Genomic DNA, 20,020 nt, shown 5'->3' with positions numbered 1-20,020 from the left:
TCAGAGCTTTTACGGTACATTTACGATGCAATTTTGCATAATTTATCTTGATACGTTTCGGTTGTATATCGTTATATACTTCTTCCTGAAAAATAAATCCAGCCATTTGTAGACTTTTTTGCACTGAGTTTCTTGTTAAGTTCATTGCAGATAAGCAAGAGAAAATTCTATATACGATTCCTTCATTTAAATTAATTTACATTTTACTTTAAGCTGTGAAGGTCGGGTCTGAGCAACAAATGACAAATGCAAGACATAGATTTGCATATCGGAGCAGGTTTATTGTTGCATGCATGGTTATTACGGGTAACATCCTTGACAACCGAATTTTAAATGCGAGTTAACATTTTAAAAAGTTTTATCTTCACGCAACATGTTGACCGCACTTGGTGCAGGTTAATTTTGTCTGATTCAGGCGCGGCGGGGATGTAAATACACTTTACATACTTTTCTAAGCATGTTCAACAAATTGCGGACCAAAGAATCGCGCTTGAAAGTCTTCAGTTTTTACTGGCTCCCCTTGGTCGTATTCGCAATTTCAATTTTTTATTCTTTGAGGTTTGCACTTCGACGAACAAGAACTGAAATGGTAATAAGGATTTTGTGTTTTGGTGACTCGTTGACTGCAGGCATGAGGGACGCAGATAAGGATCATCCTTATTCAACGAAACTTCAAAAGTACTTTGACATTCACGAAAACACAGTGCTGGGCGCATCAATACGACCCATCTTCGAAGTTCACAATGCGGGGATCCCGGGAGAAAGAGCTAAGGATCAAATGTTGCCACGATTAAATAAAATTCTACAAGAAGCAAACGTGAAATACAGTTGGATAATCATCCTTGGAGGCACAAATGATATGAAAAAGTTTAGAGAAAGAATTACTTTGTTCGACATCGAACACCCCAGATCTATTTTTCAAGCGTTAGTGAAACTTCACAATATTTCACATACATTTGGAGCGAAAACCGTGGCAGTTTCGATTCCAGACATTGAATGCGAGGGGTCAGGAACGTGTTCTAATTTAAAGGAAATACATGCCAAAATAAACGAGCTTCTCCGCGATTTCTCCTCTCGTAACAAGGAGAAAGTGATTCTTGCCGATTTAGCGAGCGAAGTTTTTCTGCCCCGCGATCAAAGGCTGTGGGGTGGTCCAGTTCATTTTAATGATCAGGGATACGACAAGATGGCGGATGTTATTTACAATTCGATGAAAGAACACGTTTGACAAAACAAAGGGTAACTACACAGACAACCGGAAAAAATATGTAGTTCAAATAATATACATGTTTCTTGTTGAAATTCCACCAGCGTATCTCAGCAGGCTACAGCAAGTCAAAATTATTGTTAATGTGCTAATTTGCAAAATGCCCTGTTATTTGTTAGTATCTCATTTTTATTAAAATGCGCTAAGTGCCGGGTTGTTTAAAGCACGATTAACCTAATCCAGGATTAGCGTAAATTTTGAATTCAGTTGTTCACCTTTTCAGTGAGGTTTCCTGTTCATATTTTTTGTCCTCCAGTTTTGATGTCGCCTCCACAAAACATACGCAATAAATACACTTTCTTTTATTCAATAGAAATTAAACCGTTGATCAACTTTTACTCCTGGGTTAGTGTTGATTGACAACCCGGCCCAGCTCTTTCTTGTTCTCAGTGTTGTCTCTTCCAAACCAGCAGTGGGCGAGCGGTGTTTAGCCGCCATCTTGAAATCGCAAAGCGCGCAACACTCACCCCTCTCCGCTTCTATTCCACAAGATTGCGCCATATACTAGTTGGTAGCCTCTGACTCGTCCCCCAGTCGTCTCTTCGTCGTAGGGGGCGACAAGAGTTGAGGGAGAATGTGGTATACCCCCCCCCCCCCCCGCCCTTGTGCGCCCGTGCTTCCCTTGTTACACTGAGAAACTGGGAACGAGCCAGTGCCAGCCTCCTCCACATGTGCACACAAGCACACAGGCAGGCATTTGATCGAGCGCAAAGCCAGCAACCTATTCGTCCCCAGGGTCTTCTCCGTTTTCAAAATGGCGGATCGTCGGGAAAACGAAGAAGACCCTGGTGAGGAGGTTACAAAGCGAGAGAAACTGGTTCAATAAAGAGAGGCATCTAGGTACGAGGCAGACAGCGCTCTCTGTAACAATTATTCCACAAACGCGCGTTGGATATCAGGTATTGCTGTTTTAGACTTGGTACCTCTAAGGGGTGAAAATGAGTTCGAACCACACCCAGGATCGTTCCTGGCCGGCCCCGTCGTCTCCATCTCTCTCTCGCGCAGGCATCCGGGCCGGGACCCCGTCCACCCCCCAGCTCTCGTGCCTCCTCTCGCTCGCGCGGGGGAGGGCACGGGCACGTCAGTGATCGCCCCCGGGCGTCGTGGTGTTCTCATCGTCCCAATCGACGGTGACGTCGGGCGAGCGATCGGGGCAGGCCCTGGGGTCCACGTCCACGGTCCCCCCCCCCCCCAGGCGTTCGGGTGCGAGTCTCAGTCTGAGTACTGATCGATGATGAATAATATTAAATAAAATTTGACAAAATGCGGGCTCATTATAACTGTTGTGTACTAAAGAGGTTTTTATTATTTCAAAGATCGTTGTACAAGTTCTCTAGCAATTGCCTTCGGACAGACATTTCTTCATTCAACGTATGATCAAAATGGCATTTTATTGTTAATCTATTAGGTTAAGTAATTATTCAACATATCTAGCTTGTGGAAAGCGATTAAATACATCTTTTTAGACCAAAACCTTGAAGACAAACATTCAGAAATAATTATAAATGTTTATTGGAGATTTATTCTAAAAAACGCTATAAAAGCTATATCCCCCGATTAAAAATACATTAAATTCTTTCCTAAATTATATCTCTTAAAATATACCCTCCCTTATAATAAATAATCCTGCTCTATTGTAATTCTCATATTTTCTTCAGTTTAGAGCAGTTTTCAATCGAGTGTCGTAAAACCAAAACAAAGTAAAAAGGTGTACGGGCAGGTCACGATTGGTTTGTGAAGGGAGATTTTTAAACCAATCACTAAACGTAGAAATGCAAAAACAATTCAAAATACAAAATGCGAACTACTTTGGACACTCCAGTGAAAACCAGGAGACTGGCATTTTTTTCTTCCTAGGTATTTACTTTCCCCCTTCAAAAAAAAACAACATCAAAAACGAAAAAAAAAAGACTGAGGTAAGTGCCTCGGTTTGCCTCAAAGTGACTACGGCCCTGAAGAGGGGCTTGTAAACGGTTTTCTCTTTTCTTTCTGTCTCTCTCCATTCCACAATCGTTCGAAGATAATCCTCCTTCTATCCATTTTGTGTCCACCATACAAACTAAAGTTAAGCTTGACTGATCCCGTATAAATCTCAAAGAATAGACTTAATTTAAACATATCTAAAGTTAAACTGAAGTTAAGCTTCGCTTATCCTGTATAAATCTCTTAACATAGACTTAGTTTGAACATATCTTTAAGGAGGTGTTATTCCTGAAAGCTGTTTTTCATACGTTTCAGCACTATTCTTTCATTATCTCTGAAGTTTCGTGTAATCTATGAGGTCGTCATCGGTTTGTTAAAGAAGGTTTCAGGAAATTTTAAGATTTTTTTTTGGAAAAACCAAATGGCGGAAAAAGAAGGTTTTATGAGACTTGAAAATGAAAAATTTAGTAAATAATTGACAGACGGACAACAGAACAGACTACCCACGACTCAAAGTGTTTCTGCGCTGAAGTTAGTCTATTTGTGTGTTTTTTTTTACCATTTTACTCCTCCGTTAACTATCATCCAATTCCATTACCATTAACTGATGACACCCCCTTAACATGCTTTGCTTGAAACGAGACAAGTAAAATGTAATCAAAAGAAAATTCAGTTTTGTCCTTGAGTCCACGCTCTCTCTTCTCAGGCCCATGACCTTGCTCCGGGTTAAACGTCACGAACTCGCCAATCACGTGAAAACTTCATCTGAAACTAAATTTTCTGAGCTTAACAGAGGAGGTCGAAGGTCCTCTTTTTCTAAAAAGTAAAGGGGCAGTTGAACTAGGTACCCTCTGACGCCACGCAGACGAGCACGAGCCTCTCTAGGGTCCTGTGCGGCAAGGCTTTTAAGACTCTGAAAATGGATAGGTATGGTAGAAAGTTGTTGAGTTCAAAACAATTACAGATAATTTAAACTAATTAAAAGATAACTTTAAAATAAGAGGTGGCGGACGATTTTGCAATTAAACAATTTTTAACAAGTAACCCAAGCGTTAGTGTTATGTCTTTCGCCAGAAGCTTCTGCTTTCGCCTATTAGCCACAAAACCAAAACCAAATCCTATGTGGGGCTGGAGAAAAATTTTATGGGGCGAGTAGGGAGACAGAAATGAGCAAATGAAGAGCCAATCAAAATGAATGCAGTTAATGCAATGGACCAATTAAGCCAATCAAAACCCAAAGCAAAACACGCAACCCGTGCCAAGCGCGGGAAAACTCACATTAGCCAAGCCGTGAGTAGTATTTGTTTTGCCGGCACCTGATTAGTTATACACCTGTAGTTAAAAAGTATGCCTGTTCGCTCTGATTGCTCAAAGAAGGATTAGCCTGCGAGCAGGCTTTCCGCGGGGAAGGAAAGAAGGAAAGAAAGAAGGCTCCATTCACCACCCCTAAAAGAGCCTGCTCGCAAACTAAAGTACGTTGCTAGCGCCTTCCTGCAGTACACTGAAAAACAAATATGGAAAACTACCGCAACAAACATGTTATTGAATTCCAGAGTCAATCGAAAAACACTTTATTACACTATTTTTTCAGTAAGGTTTTGTTTTTGGATTATCATTAGAGAACCATTCTCTCATGCGTCTCACCTTGTAAGAATTCAAGTCACTCAACGAGCGAACATGGTCAGTTGGAATGCAGTGGAACACCTTTAAAGATAAAGTTGTAAAAAAAAAATTAACACCGCATTCAAAAGGCAGTTCAATAAAAAAGTAAGCTCTGAGAGATGTGTTAAGAATAGAGTTCTGACTTTGCACAAGTGTGTTTATGTGTAACGTCTACACCAAAACGAAACAACGTGACGTACGCTGTCAGGGAAAAAGAAATTAACGACTTGTTGGCTGCATGTGTGAACGCAAATGTTTAAAATGTGCCGATTCGCTGGTATACGAGCAAAACCTTGGTCCTGCTGTTACGGTGCTTTAACAAAATGGTTTTATATAAAAAAACCCTTTAGATTATAATGCTTCCGATGCCATACTTTCAAGTGCATGGTGAACAGTTTTTACAAGAAGCATTGCATGAAAATCACATCTCACCTCATCGTAAATTTCAGTGTTTTTCTTCGACGTGGCCATCCAAACATCCTGCATTATAAGAAATAACACAGATCTTAGGAAGTCCTAGCTGTGACTAGTTCATATGTAATACTGTCTTTTTGCAACACAAAGTTAGCTCATTTAAACGGCACGAAGTTTTTTAGTTAAAAATTCTCACATGCGACATGCTTACGGCGACATGCTTACGACATGCCAACAAAATAAACTGGCCTTAGCTACAACTTGGTTGTCATGCCTCAGGGGATAATCTTAAGGAAAAATTGCAACCGAGCCGCCACAAGGCAAATAAGCATTAATGAAATACAAATGAAAGAGTCAACTGAGTTTTAGAAAGTTTACCTCATAGAAACTGTCAGAAACAACATCTCTGATGTCTTCATCTGAAGGAGAGTCCAATAAACCCAGATGTTCTCTGGAAAAAAATAACAAACTTCAAGACTAAATCTAATGTTCCTTTTACGAATTAGTCGCATTTCGATTTCCTTTACTCCTGTTTGAAAATCCCTCCACACTTTTTCTGTTTCACAACTGCGCCGTCCCCGTTTTTATCTGCATCAGATAATTTCCACGTAACGCTCACATACAAACATACTCATTTAGAGTGTTTCTCAGTTTCATCAGTTTCACCCGGGTACCATTAGAACTAACCGTGGACTCCTGAACAGGTTTTTTAATAAATCTCTCAGAGACTAGCTAAGACTACTCAGCTCCGATGTAAGGAACAAGGACTTCTTAAGTTTAAGTATTAATAGGCCATTTCCGAGTTACCCTTTGCCTCTGTTTCAAAGCGAGTTTAAACCATTAAAATGAAAATGAGTTTGATTTGCATGAAAATGGACCTGTTGGTGAAACTCATTTTCATATGAATAGTTTCGCACGTAGGCTTGTTTCAGTTTGAAACAGAAGCAAAGGGTAACTCGGAAATGGCCTATTCTCCTTGCTAACTGCCTTACATAACGCTGATGAAAAGTTAGATGTGAGAATCTGTATGTACATCAAGACAATTATATGCCCTTGCTGAAAAGTTTCTCCATTCTCGTGAACTTATTGCTTATTGACAATCTGTTGCTATTGTTAGAACTGAGAAATTAGATGCTGATTTTATAACACTCAGCGTTACCTGAAGAGCCTTGATCTCAGATTGAAGGCGAACTGCCCTGCCTGGTACTTCTTACCGTCCATTACAGAAGGAACCTAATTAAAAAGAAATAAGTATCATTCGCTAAAAAAAACGGGCAAGGGGCAGTGGTGTAATAGGAAGTGTAAAAAAAATGCACGTGGACTCCAAATCGTCGGGTTCAAGCTCTGACTGTCGCACTACTATAAAAAAAAAAACATGTGCACTTGGTGTTGGTAAAAAAAGTACTTTCCACTGGGTACATTCTAATTCTACAGGTCCTTTAGGAAGGCGCGGTGGCCTAATGGTTAGTGCGCCGGACTCCGGATCGAGCGGTTCGAGTTCGAGCCCCGGCCGAGGTCACTTGTGTTGTGTTCTTGGGCAAGACACTTTACTCTCATAGTGCCTCTCTCCACCCAGGTGTATAAATGGGTATCAGCGACATAATGCTGGGGGGACCCTGCAATGGACTAGCATCCCATTCAGGAGGGAGTAGAAATATTCCTAGCCGCTTCATGCTACGGAAACCGGGATAAGCTCCGGCAATGTGGGCCGCTTGGCTCGTGGCTTCTCCATTGTTTTTGGGGCTAGGGGCATTGTTCCTGTTGTTTGTTCTATTCTTCTCTTAAACGGAAGCGAGCCATTCATGTGAGACCTTGTGAGCGCTGCTACATCGCCCAATAAAACGAACTAAGCTAAAATTTATCGAGAGGATAGCGTTATCCATCCTTTAACCAACCTGCCCCAGGAGTATTAATGCATGGCTACTAGCAACCCGACAAACGTTTGTGGGATAACCAGCAACGGACAAACATCCCGTACAGTTACAGTAAAGCACATATTCAATTAAGGGAAATTTATATGCACGTTGTCAGTCAAGTAAGAATACGTCATGCAACCTAGCAACACAACTGACCAGAGAATATCAAACACGGGCTCAATTTCTTTTTGGACATGTATACGTTGATGCGCTAACGAATGATCGCTTTCATTTCAGGCTTTTATAGATGGATTATCAAGCTTCCTCGTCTAGCAAGCGAAATATATAACTCTCGGATCTCTTGTTTAATAACGTGATATAATGTAAGAACAGTGTTCACAGTTTAACGAAGATTTGAGACTTACAAACTCCCTGTCCTTTATAACAGCAGCTATTTCCGAATCCCTCTTGCCCAGCATGCTGCGGTCATTGATGTTCGCTGAAAAGGACGAAACCAGGCGTAATTAGGGTTGTAAAAAATATCACAGCAGCACAGCAGCATAAAAAATATCGCGGACAACAGAACTTTGCGACATACAGTCCTTAAGTTGCGGCGTAGTCGTTATTGGCAAAAAATGTATAGATCAGGCGGTGTCTGGAAGCGTTTCAACAAATAATAATAATAATAATAATAATAATAATTATAATAATAATAATAATAATAATAATCGAATGTTTATCCAGGATAGCCCTTCAGTACATGCGTACTGTTATCAACGGGGTCCTGCTAATTAAAAATTAAAAATTACTAAAATTACTAATTATATAATATACAAGAAAATAACCAAGCACATCTGAAACAGAACAGCGAATATCTAGTACCTTAACAAGAACCAACGGTTACCGTGGTTCGAGCGTAAACGTTTCATGAAGTATCGCCTAATGGATCATGTAACAAACTCTACGAAGTAACATTCACAATAAATCACATTTTGATTTCGACGTTAAGTTACCTGAACCAATGATAACTGTGTTATCGTCGACAATCATCATCTTGCTGTGAACATACACTAGCTCTGTTACCTGCAATCAGACAAACACAGGCTCAGCCAACTGAAGGTAGACTAGATTTGCGCCCAAGCGGAGAGGGTACTTTCTCCAGTCTTATGGCATTCTTGTTCAGTGTGATCAGTAATGTAAATGACTTACGGGCGTTCCATGTATTTCCGAATGCGTCCTCAGTCCATAGAATGAGATATACTTGGAGGGGTCACCAACTGAGGAAAAGAAAAAGATTGAAACACAGTAAATTGACGTGTTATTGTATACAAAAAAGATTTCAAAATTGAATTTTCAATTTGTCGTTACCAAGTTCAGCAAGTCTCTGCAGCAGCGATTGAGACCCGCGGCAAATTGACCTGTAGTTCCAGTGCGTAATGGCGCCAATTGATCGACCAGTGGCTGTACCAATCTCTCCTGCAAATGAATACCGCAAGCAACACATATATTAGAATGCTACCCGCAGTCTCTACTATAGCGCCAACGTGTTTTCTGACAGCTTCGCCTGTTATCAATTCGCTAACTGCGTGAGACTGCTCCGCTTCGAGAACTCCGGCAGCTGCACCCCGTCCCCCCTTTCCCCTACTGAACTGCCAAAACTGTTAGGTTGGCTCCGCCGTTATCTGATATATCGCTAGTTTTCTGGCATTGGTTGGTTACTATTAGAAAGTGAACTGTACGGTATTACTAAGATATCCACTAAGTGTGGTAAGACTCTATATTGACTACGCAACTGTATGATTACAAGAGACGGTTCTGTGATGGTATAAGTGTAATCGCATACCTAAGCTGTTCATTTGTGACAAATGTTGGCTGGAAAACGCCAGTCAGATTCAAGAATTAAGACCCTTATACTGAGCTACTGTTTTTTTCCCTTCTGCTCGTGTTCCCGGCTTCGATAATTTCAACTATTTAAGAAATTGTCTTTTATTTTTCCTTCCACTGATGCACGACTCACCTTCAAATGCTGGTAGTAGCGGCATGACGACTATAACTTTAAAGTTCTCCCCTTCTCTGTCGATAAAAAGGTTAAAATGCTACAGTTACCGTATAACTTACAAACACATTTTAGAGGAGTGTTGTGCCGTATGTTCGGGCTTTTATGGCGTCTCCCGAGTTCACAAAACCTTCTCATTCTTTCTTCCATTTGTTCTACTTTAAACAAACTACACGTACTTGCTCTATACCTTTCACGGTTTTAGTTTTTCAGTGTTGTGGTTTAACTATAAACAGCTTGCAAACAATAGACCACTTAAAGAGAGAAAAAAGGAGAAAAAGTCATGAAAAAGGACTTGCAAACCTGTGCGCTCTCTCGATTCGCCAAAGTAGGTTCTGACCAATCTCGTTCTTGACATTGTCGATAAACAGGGAAGTGATGAAAAACTGGTTCTACAAACAAATGAGACAAGATTTGATAAGTTTCAACATCATTCAACAAAACTTGGTTTAAGGCAAACTTCATAAATTAAACTGATTCCAAGCTGAAACTGTTTATAACTGGCATACATAAAAATTATATTAACCATTTCAGTAATCACACATCACTAACCAAATGATCAGGGCTTAATTGATAATGCAAAACATGATTAAACTAATCCAGAATATGGACAAACTTCGAATGCAGTTTTATAACGATTCTTCCGGTGAAAAGTTTCGCCGGAGAGAGGTCACCCTCAAATAAAAGTCCATAAAAAAGCCAAATAAGATTAATAAGCGCCCGAAACTATTTTTTAAGCTAATAATGAACTGTAAAAAACGCCTTTAACCACAGGTGTCCCAAGCTCAAGATGTGAGACACTCTTAAACAAAGAGGAACAACAATACATACTTAACTTTTAATACCAGGTTACCGTTAATCAGTTTTCCGTGAGGTGTTAGCCTACGTAGCTGGCGGTTTTGTGTTGTTTTAACGTAGGCTAGTGAGGTGTTTGGTTGGTGATGTCACTTGAATGATAGTTGTACTGTCCAACTGCCTACGGTTCTCAAAACGATGTCACATTCCACTATAATAATGGCCACACATGTCAGATGCTGTGCGTCTAATTTTTTTCCAACACTTACTTACCTCGATATAAATGAAGTGTTTAGATTCTTCGATTGCCTTTATGTAGGCCTCGTGGATGGAGCTCTCTGGGGGGACACCGCCTGACCACGAACACAAGGAACGGAGAATCTAATGGCCAATAAGCCAGTTTAGTTAGAAGATTAAATTCTTTAGTAGAAATAAGTTATTTCACTGGTTACCTGTTTTCTTGGTGGTTCAGTTGTTTTAGTATGAGTGTGGTTGGAAAAGAAGAATATTAAATGACAGGAAGGAAGCAACCAAAAAGCTGATTGCCGATCGTCAAGAACACTTAGGTCTGAATGAGGGTGCAACTGACATTTCACATTGTTTTGGTCTGAAATAGGGATAAGGGTTTTTAATAGACTGCAAAACAGCGTTTTTTTCTCTAAAGTCGTTGGGAAAAGCGTTTATCAAAGGCGCGAGGCGCCGATCGTCTCGCGAGACTCCCAGTCTCACTCCCAGTTTAAACTGGCTCCAGACCCCCCGCTCTCGTTCGAAAACCGAGCGTGTTCGCAAAAGATACGACCGTTTTGCAGTCTAGGTTCTTTCCAAAAGCAGCGAGGCACCCCCCTCCCCCCCCCCCCCTTTCCTCAGAAGACATTCACAAGCCTCATTCCTTGTTTTCATAGATGTAGTCGAGTAAACTTACTGAGAACTGTTTCAGTAACTTTTGTTTGCAAATCATGCGACGCGAAATGTTGTTTCAAACCTGGCAATCCACCATGTTAGCGCTGCCGGATGCCGCTGGCCTCTCGTTTGTTAGTTTTGCGTAGGACTTCGGAAGCAGGAAAGGTATTTCTGGAAACATTTTAACTTTTTCAAGCTGCAAAAGAAAACAGTACATTAAGAGTCACGAAACAAACTGACATTGACACCGAGTGAGTAAATTGGACTTTCTTAAAAGTTGCAGGACACTGCATGGAAATGCTACAAGACTGTCGTCTTGCACTGCCAGCGAAGCAACGTTGACCAACGTTTCAACAACAACCAACATCTCTCGTATTTCTAGTCACCTTAGTCTGACAGCAAAAGCAATCTCGGATCATTTCTATTGAGAACACAGCAAGTGATTTTTTCACTCTATGATGATCGAACAGATCGACGTGCATCATCAGCTCCGCCCGGAAATGTATATAAATCTTTCTGGTTTGGCTAGACTATGCTAGTTTCCTCAGTGCATTGGCCAGTAATATTTAGACATTGCGACTCTATAAGCTTTCCTGCCTGTTTGAGGACTTAACAAGATTAAATGTATGAGTTACTTTTTCAGCACAGTCTTAAATTTCAAGAGTAATTCCAAGACTGGGCAAGACTGCATCCCGAGTTTCTTAGCCTATGTGTGTGTATATTAGTTTTTTCTTTAATTCGTCTTCACCAACAGTTAATTTGCTAATTCTAACTTTTATTTCCCGTATAATATTTACCTTGGTAGCATTCCATCTGAGAATGAAATGCCTGGCCACGTCCCTTGCCGCTGCGCCGAACACTCGCATACCAACATCATGCCACGGCATTCGAGGAACAGAACCTCTGTCGACGGAATCTGAACAAAACAGAAACACAGACAACGAGAGCGCAAGGTGGCTAAATTATACATTGTGCAGAATTCAAGTAGTAATTTACGCAGATAGATGTTTATGTTCTATATAATGCGGAGGTGTGCCCCCCCCCCCTTCCCCCTTGAATTTAAACCATAGCGCCTAAGCTATAGCGGGTGTATAATGGTAGTCAAAAGTAACTACCTTTTTGCTTTGGTTGCGTTTGCCAACAGCTAAAAGCTTTTCTACGTTCAAAACGAGTTTTCAACGTGAAGCTTTGGAACCACGATTGGTTCATTGTGTATATTTGCATTTGTTGTGATTGGCCAGATATCATTTAAGTTTCAATTTTGCATCTGATTGGCAGAGAAGACAACATCTGTGCTCTAATTGGTCAAAACAACCTGCATGTGATCCGTAAGGTGGTGGCAAACGAGGACACAATGTTGCGGACACAAATGTTTCCTTGTTTGCCTGCACGAGCAACATTTGTCGCGGACACAAAATCACCAAATCACCAAATCACCAAACTCAGAAAACACCGAAAGCCATTGACAAACCGTCCAAAGTACCTTCATAAGGTTTGTGAATGTCAAAGAAATCCTTTGTGATTGGATTGGAGTAGTCTTTTCCCAGCCACATTTTACTTCCTCCTGATGTCCCGGGTTCTATCTCAACAGTCACACCGTCCTTTAAGTCTGGACAAATCGGAAAGCTCAGTCCCTCCACTGGACCCTCTACAAACATTGCACCAATTTTCCTGATCTCTTGCTCCTGTTTAAAAAATGAGCAAAGTCACACATCAATCACTACTCTGGGGGCCGAAAGGTTTTTTTTTTTTGCTTTTTTGCGGTGAAGCCGCTATTTGTGAGCGGCCAAGCCGTGCCACGACCGCGGCTTCGACGCTCACAAATAGCGTCATCGCTACACAAACAAAGAAAAAAAAAACCCTCTGTCACCCAGGGTAAACAATCACCTTTTGTTATCACGAAATTTATTGAAATGATGCTACTAAAGTTAGAGTAGAGTTACCGTTTTGTTTATGGCCGGAGGCCGAACAGCGGATCCAAAGTCAGTCAGACGATGAAAAGAGTTGTCCCAGCGACCAAAACAAAGATCAAGACCTAACAATACAACCCAGCATTAGTGGAAATAATAAGGCGTTGTGTGACACTAGTCACGAAAGAAACATGTAAAGGTGAAGGTGAAGGTGACATTCAGATTTGACTACGAGTACGAGATCCAGTACGAGTACAAGTTTGGAATTTTGAGACAAGTGTACCTATCGAACTATAACTCTTTCCCGTTGCCGACAACAAACATATAAATAAACGTTATATATAAGATTGGTGCGATAAGTGATTAAACGAGGCACACAAATTTGGTTTGAAAACTCGTACTCGTAGTCCAATCTGAAGGTCGTCAATATTTACAAATAAAAAAAAGTCCTTTAGAAGGTAAATAAATATATCGAAGAATTATATCCACGACAATCAAGTGATGTAAAGATTCGTTACAATCTGATAACTAACTGCTAAGACAGAATTTCAAAGAATTTTCATTGAAATAACTATGCCATACGAACGTCACGGGTATTTATTACACGACTATGACAGCCAATAATAAAATCGTGAAAAAAATCTCCTATTATCAAGCCAGGTCGAATTGGAATCGTACTGGGCGACTGTCAGACCTTGTCCTTTCTATACGGACTCGTGCAATTTAGACCAAGGGCCGATTTTATAAATAGAGTGGTTTTCACTTGAGTGTCGAAAGTAAACTGCGTTTGCTTTGGTTTTGCATTACTACGCTTAGTGATTGGCTTTAAAATCTCGCGCAACTTTCTCAGCTAATCAAAACTAAAACCAAAACCAACCGTGACTCGCTCGCGCACGTTTTCCCGCGCTTCGTGACAGCTACATGTATTTGCTTTGAGTTTTAATTGGTTCAAAGGATTGTCTGTGTGTTTTGTGATTGGCCGGAATAATTACTTCGGTTTTGGTTTTACGATACTTAATTGAAAACTGCTCTAAAAAATATCTATATTTATTTACCTCCAATAAAAGCCACCTTCTGGTCCACAACCACCATCTTTTCATGATGCGCCCAGTATATAACACCCGCCCCAGGGAGGTGGTCTGGGTGGCGCAAAACCTGAAGAAAACAACAATTCAGATAACCGGTGAAGTTTTGCAGCACAATTCAGAAAGTAACGATTTCCAACAGCTTTAAAATACATAAAGAAAGTTCACTGAGTGATTCTTTTCAAATTAAAATCAACACTTTTAGATCTATATTGCTGTTGAGTAGAATAGCATGCTCTTAAGGTGATTCCACTGAAATAGAAGGAGTATTAAAAATTTTCTGAAACTTGGTCCAGGTTACAATTATGTTATGAGCATTAAAAAAATGAAATAAAAAAATGGGGGTCACCGCGCTAGTTTTTGTGTAAAATGGATGGGCATTAGAGCAAATATACGACCCGCAAGATATATATTAGGAACCCTACGAATCCAAATGGGGATCGCTATTGTTTCCAGAAAAAAAACATTTTTGCATTAAAGAATAAGTCTAGTTCAACAAAACAGACTTTGATCTTATATTAAAAGCTATTCTTATTGTACAGGAATTAAGATAATGAAAGAAATTTAAGATTTTGCTTCGTGCGCACGCCAACGGCACTACCTAAAAACGTGTTTTTTTACGGCATTAAAATTAAAATATCTCAATGTAGAATTTTAATTTTTTTTTTTAAATCGCGATATATTGTAGACAACAGTATGACATTTAAATTAATGCATTAAAAAATGTGGGTCACCGTGCTCGGTTAAGAGAAAATGACCATTTATTTCCTTACCGAGCTTAGCCTGAAGGGAATCTTGTAGTGTTTTGTGTGCGCGCGCTAAATTTCGCGAAAACTTATGCGCAGAAAGGATACGCAATGCAATACCGTGGAATCACCTTAAATAAAGGTCCACACATACATCCAATTGGGTATAGGACCATCATCTCAGCTTGCTATTAAATCTGGGTTTAACAGTTTACTTCTTGTTTGTTACCTTTTCAACAGGGCAATTCAAGTAGCCCCCCCCCCCCCCCCCCCCCAACCGAAGCTATATGATCATGGAGAATACGGCGTGAAAGAGTATTTTAGTAACGACCGGAGATTTGAGGTCTGGTGGTTCCTGGAAACATCCTTCATTCTGCCACTAGCTGGATTTGTTGTTAATAGTCCCGTGTTCAACTGCTTTCCCAAGTAGTTCTGTTCTATTTGTAATGTCTGATTATTTGTTCGTTTATATGCACTGTCCTTATAAGTACAGCAGTGCTAGACACGAGTTAGATTAACGGCTGGATTAACCATTTACTTTTTTTGCTCTCAAAATCGATATGAAATGATATTAAAATTGCCATCTTTCATCTCAGAACTCTACCTTTATATTCGGGTGTAAACTCATCAGTCTGGCTTTAGTGTACGCACTGTTCAAAGTCAGAGCCAGCTCCACTTCTTTGTAAATCAGAATATAAACTTTCACTCCACTCTCCTAAAAAACATCAAAACTTGAATTTTAAGCATAGAAAGAAACTCGGCAGACGTAACGCCGGGAAAATTGTTGAAATTGAGATCTGGTTTCATTTTGGAGAATAGCCGCTGATTTGTAATAGTGCTGAAAATGAAGCTAGCAGGAGTCGCTGTAAGTTGAAACAGTAAGAAAACAGCTTTAATTTATTAACCTTTTTGATCAAAACACAAGTATCACTAAGCAGTCTTCTTTTAAACTTTGGAAGCCAGTGATTAGGCTGCAAGTAATTGTTCAAAGGGGATGGATTTGAAAATACAGAAACAAAAACAGAAGTACCGCTTTTCTCTTTAGGATATTGTCCAGCCTCCACTCATGGCCAGCAGTGATTGGTCGGCGAAGATACAGCTCTGGACTGACCCTGATGAAGAGAAAAGTATTATTACATGAAAATTATATCAAAAAAACAACTTGAATATATACATCGGGAATAAATCCAAACGTTAAACTAAAATTCAGAAAATGGTGATAGGGAGAGTAAAACTGATTCAGTCCGCTTTTATCCTTCTCTCGTCATTCCTATCATGGTAAGAGCACATTGAACTGGGTTACAACCTCGTTACCAGAGGCCGCGATCCTTCTGATCTGCGCCAGGAATTGGGACCTCTGGGCAATTCTGAAAAGCAGTCAAAAGGCGTCTGAATCTGATTGGCTGTTGAAAACTTGTTCGTTTAACGTTTCACCACAATCTCCGGCGCACGCGTACAATCAAACTAGATTCGTTCAGAGTCGCTGAGTTACCAGACCGCTGGTCAAGGGGAACATAGGCTCTGGGAACGAGATTGACTGGGCTAACTTTACAACGAAGCATGGTCGTATTGCATGGGCGTCACGCAATATTGTTAGAACAAAGAAGACCCCACCCCACGGATGGGTATCGTGACAAGCAAACTTACCACCATCCAGTTATGAGGATTTCTTCTTCAGCTGATTCCAAAGCGTCAGCCACGCCATCAAAGTATGACTCTCCATCTACAAACCTGGAAAGGAAAACAGTTTGCTGATTTGCAGTTGTCTCCGTTTGGAGTGACTAACCATGAAGTCTCTTTGGCTCTACAACTGTTATAGGGATGGTCACACAACGATCAACAACGAGAAGCTTGGAGTGATGACCCAAAAAGTGGCTGTGATGAAATATTATAGTTGAGTTCCATGGTGGTTAAAAGCTGATGTGTCTTCAAGTTCGCGATGTAAACTCATCAATAAAGGCCATCTGTTTACATTGATGTATCTATTCATTAACTGCCAAATGTAATAAAAAGACTTTGCAAAGAAAAAAATTAACCTCTGAACAGTTCATGAGACCTTGCACCTTGTACCTTACACCTAAGTACACTTTTGGAGGGATATAGCAGACTAAAGAGCAATTAAGCTTTGTACCCTTAACGCCCCTTTGAGAAGGTTTTGTGAATATAAAAGGGCAAGTCCTTCCTAATCAAGTTTGCATGCGTGGTTAATTGATAATGATAATGTTACAAATTAAATAATAACATGACTCACCACTGAGCATAGGAGTTTTCTCTGACAGGGGCATATGAATTGTGAGGATGTTCTTTTACCCAGTCAGCACCTGTCGTCGCCATAACTTGAACAATTGCTTTCATCCATTCACTGTTAAAATTATATTAAAAATGTAATACTTAATATAGACGTCGAATTTGGCTAGTGTATACTGCCAATGTCATGGCTGAAGTCTCCTTGGGACTAACCAAATTTGACTTAAAATACACAGAACAACTGTTTAAAAACTCTTTTTCTTAACATTCATGATGACAAAACTGACCAATCAGCTTCACGCAGGGCGAACTTAGCATCTTTGACTGACAAACAACTTTTTACTTGAAAGTTAATCACTAACAACTGTTACAGTTTTTTTTCTTACAGATGGGACTACCCTCACCAGAAAATTACACAAGATGGACTACTGACAATATCAATACTTGGGCTCAAACCATTGGCAATATTTTATAATTTAGTTTATTACTTGATTTTATGGAATTAATCAGCTATGACCCTGTTCCTTGAGTTATAAAAATTGTTGTGAAAAACCCAGGAATGTCTATTTTCTAGTGCATGTTGACAGAAACGGTTAAAACATCCACACTCCAACAATGGAACATACTTCAAAGAACAAACTTAAAAATAAGTTTGATAAAATGATTATATGAAAGACATTAAATGAACTGCGGATTATGATTATGAAGTGTGTAAGCAATTATTATTTTTTAAGCCATTGCATTTTTTGCCTGAAAAAAAAATTCAAGGCTACAACAGGATTTCAAACCATTACCTCTGTGATTCAAAGGCTCTCCAGAGCATCGCGCCAGTATTGTGAAGGTTATGGGTTTTGAGTCTTGTTGTGAGCTTGAATTTTTTTTTTCAGGCTTAAAATATGCTTACAGGTAATGAACGTTTATTCGTTTGTCTCACGATAGAATTGACTGAGCCAAACACCTCATAACAAAACCATCAGTTATCTCTCAAGAAAAGAAACATTTATTGTCAATACTTAAGGCTTGCTCATACACAAACTTCCGCAGTTTCAGAGCACGCAAACGAAACAGGGCATATTCCTTTATGGAATCAAGTCAAGTTTAAATATCGATCGTGACCCTCACCAATACACCGGCAGGGTCAAAGAGGCTATCCAAATAAGACTTCATTCTAATAACATCAATAGAGATAGTGGAATTGAAATTCCCGAAGCATGGATACCTACGATCAGAAAGCATAACAGCCGTTCAACTACAAAGCAGACCCCTGAGGGAACATCATCTGTTAGTTGGAATAATAATGAGGATTGAAATGCACCAATCACAGCGGACCAACGTGCATAAATAGTGATGTGTAAACAATCAACCTCATCGCCTGATGAAGACTACCAGTATTGCAGTCGAAATGTCGCGATCAACATCTCAAAGCGATTCTATTGTGAGACGAATAAATGTTCATTACCTATCTCACACCACAATGAACAATATTCACATCTTTAATGACAATATGCTTACACACTGCAAGGATCATTTCATTAATTTCAAAAATAAGTTTCTTGGTGTAACCTTGCTTTTCTTTCAGTCCAGCATGATAATAGTAGTTCCCTACAAAAAGAACAGAAAGTGCAGCCTCAGTGACTTTGACTGTCATATTTAAAAATATTCAAAAAGAAAGAGGCTTTCCCAAACATAAACAAAATTATTGCGGCAACGTTGTCCAAGTTCCCCCCCCCCCCCCAGGATTAAATCACATCTCACCTTGCCTGGCTACGGATCAGCAAGCCATGCCTCACCCCTGTTTGTTTTCTTCCATGCTTGAAGGTGAATTCTTTGTCCATCAACACAACACCTCTGACATGTTTATCCTTGGGGCTAGTAACGAAAAACCAGCCAATCAGAATGTCTCTACAGATTCCTTTCAATTATTGAATTGTCAATAAATCTCTCATAAACCTAGCTTGCTCAAGCCCATAATGAGAGGATATCAGACCTTGGTTGTTTTTGTACAAACCAAGGGCCGCCTCTATATTCTCTCAGTACAGTGCCTGGGGGTGGGTTTACTCCCTATAATGGCCTATACGGGGAGGCTACACCCGAAAGGGGTACCTTTTTCAGGCTTCGAGTATATAAAAGGGTAGAGATTTCACAAGTTTAGGTATACGAAAGGGTATGGAAATCTGTCATTTAGGTTTTTGAAAGGGCCTTTTTATAAAAATATTTCGAACAGATGCAGTTTATGGCTGAATAATTTCAGTTTATGAAGCGCTACTTGAAAATGAAAAGAAAACGTTGTGTTTTAAGTCTATGCCATGACTTTTCAGGTATATGAAAGGGGTACCTTTTTTCATGAAAAGGTATACGAAAGGGGTACAATTTCTGGCAAAATGGTATATAAAAGGGTATAAGGGGTAAGAGCTCAGGGCAGAGCCTCCCCGTACAAAACTTTGTTGGGTACCCCCCCCCCCCCGGGTACAGTGCTTATCCTTGGGAATAAGATACAGAATTATGGCTCAAAGAGTGGGCTAATACTGAGCTGTACAATAATGCTAAGTTGTAACATATAACTGCTGTTTGCCTCTTTAAGACAAGTCCTATCAGTTTTCCTGGTTTTCAACGCCTTCGGCTGCCTTACCTGACATAAGCAATAAAACTATCTTTCACCAAGAGCCACCTGTAGAGAAGATGTTTTTATGCATTAATTCACCAGTTTTGAAATTATGATAACCGGCACTCACGGCTGTAGAGATATATGCAATTGGCCAAGGGTTTGACTCCTACTGAATACTGTTGTAAGAATTCTCAGTTCCTCGAAAACAGTTAACTACTAGACAGCTTGCTAGGATATAGAATGATTTTAATATTTTCATTGTAGTTGCGATTGGTGGGTAAGAGATTAAAAAAACATCATTTGCAACCCTCCAAGTTTATTTTTTTCCTTCGTGGCCATTTAGCCACCAACTACTCAAGTTTTGGTTGCCAGTGAAAAATTTTAGTCACCAAATTAAGCTGATGCTTTCAATCATTCTTTTCAATTAAAGTCGCCTGGCTGGCGACCTTGGTTCAAATTTAGTTGCCAGTTCTTAAATTTTAGTCGCTATGGCGACTAAAATGGTCTTAACTTGGAGGGTTGATTTGAGTGCACCCATACTTATCTTGTAGATA

At 40.0% G+C, this 20,020-nt stretch overlaps 2 protein-coding genes across 2 annotated transcripts in view; one reads left to right on the top strand and one right to left on the bottom strand.

Annotated features, from left to right (window-relative positions):
• The first annotated feature begins 275 nt into the window (after positions 1–275).
• Positions 276–2,210, top strand: LOC144642028 (uncharacterized). Its single transcript, XM_078501028.1, has 2 exons — positions 276–1,352; positions 1,387–2,210. The coding sequence occupies exon 1, from the start codon at positions 458–460 to the stop codon at positions 1,226–1,228; it is 771 nt and encodes a 256-aa protein (XP_078357154.1). The 5' UTR covers positions 276–457; the 3' UTR covers positions 1,229–1,352; positions 1,387–2,210.
• A 340-nt stretch (positions 2,211–2,550) lies between these two features.
• The window catches only part of LOC144644373 (phospholipase D1-like), a 44,685-nt gene continuing 27,215 nt past the window's right edge, over positions 2,551–20,020 (bottom strand). Inside the window, exons 6-29 of the mRNA XM_078503846.1 lie at positions 19,491–19,529; positions 18,617–18,730; positions 18,425–18,463; positions 16,866–16,976; positions 16,262–16,345; positions 15,645–15,726; positions 15,219–15,329; positions 13,839–13,938; positions 12,817–12,908; positions 12,357–12,558; positions 11,671–11,789; positions 10,956–11,069; positions 10,247–10,354; positions 9,482–9,570; positions 9,140–9,195; positions 8,491–8,598; positions 8,332–8,399; positions 8,136–8,205; positions 7,548–7,621; positions 6,426–6,499; positions 5,645–5,717; positions 5,285–5,332; positions 4,835–4,894; positions 2,551–4,103 (exon numbers count right to left, since the gene is read on the bottom strand). Coding sequence (XP_078359972.1) covers positions 3,939–4,103; positions 4,835–4,894; positions 5,285–5,332; positions 5,645–5,717; positions 6,426–6,499; positions 7,548–7,621; positions 8,136–8,205; positions 8,332–8,399; positions 8,491–8,598; positions 9,140–9,195; positions 9,482–9,570; positions 10,247–10,354; positions 10,956–11,069; positions 11,671–11,789; positions 12,357–12,558; positions 12,817–12,908; positions 13,839–13,938; positions 15,219–15,329; positions 15,645–15,726; positions 16,262–16,345; positions 16,866–16,976; positions 18,425–18,463; positions 18,617–18,730; positions 19,491–19,529 — 2,200 coding nt within the window. The 3' untranslated portion in view covers positions 2,551–3,938. The remainder of the gene's footprint in view (positions 4,104–4,834; positions 4,895–5,284; positions 5,333–5,644; positions 5,718–6,425; positions 6,500–7,547; positions 7,622–8,135; positions 8,206–8,331; positions 8,400–8,490; positions 8,599–9,139; positions 9,196–9,481; positions 9,571–10,246; positions 10,355–10,955; positions 11,070–11,670; positions 11,790–12,356; positions 12,559–12,816; positions 12,909–13,838; positions 13,939–15,218; positions 15,330–15,644; positions 15,727–16,261; positions 16,346–16,865; positions 16,977–18,424; positions 18,464–18,616; positions 18,731–19,490; positions 19,530–20,020) is intronic.

Source organism: Oculina patagonica, chromosome 2, assembly GCF_052425735.1.
Source record: "Oculina patagonica isolate OP01 chromosome 2, crgOcupat, whole genome shotgun sequence".
Taxonomy (NCBI): domain Eukaryota; kingdom Metazoa; phylum Cnidaria; class Anthozoa; order Scleractinia; family Oculinidae; genus Oculina; species Oculina patagonica.
The sequence above is the reverse complement of the archived record's forward strand: the minus strand, read 5'-3'. Positions and strand labels throughout refer to the sequence as shown.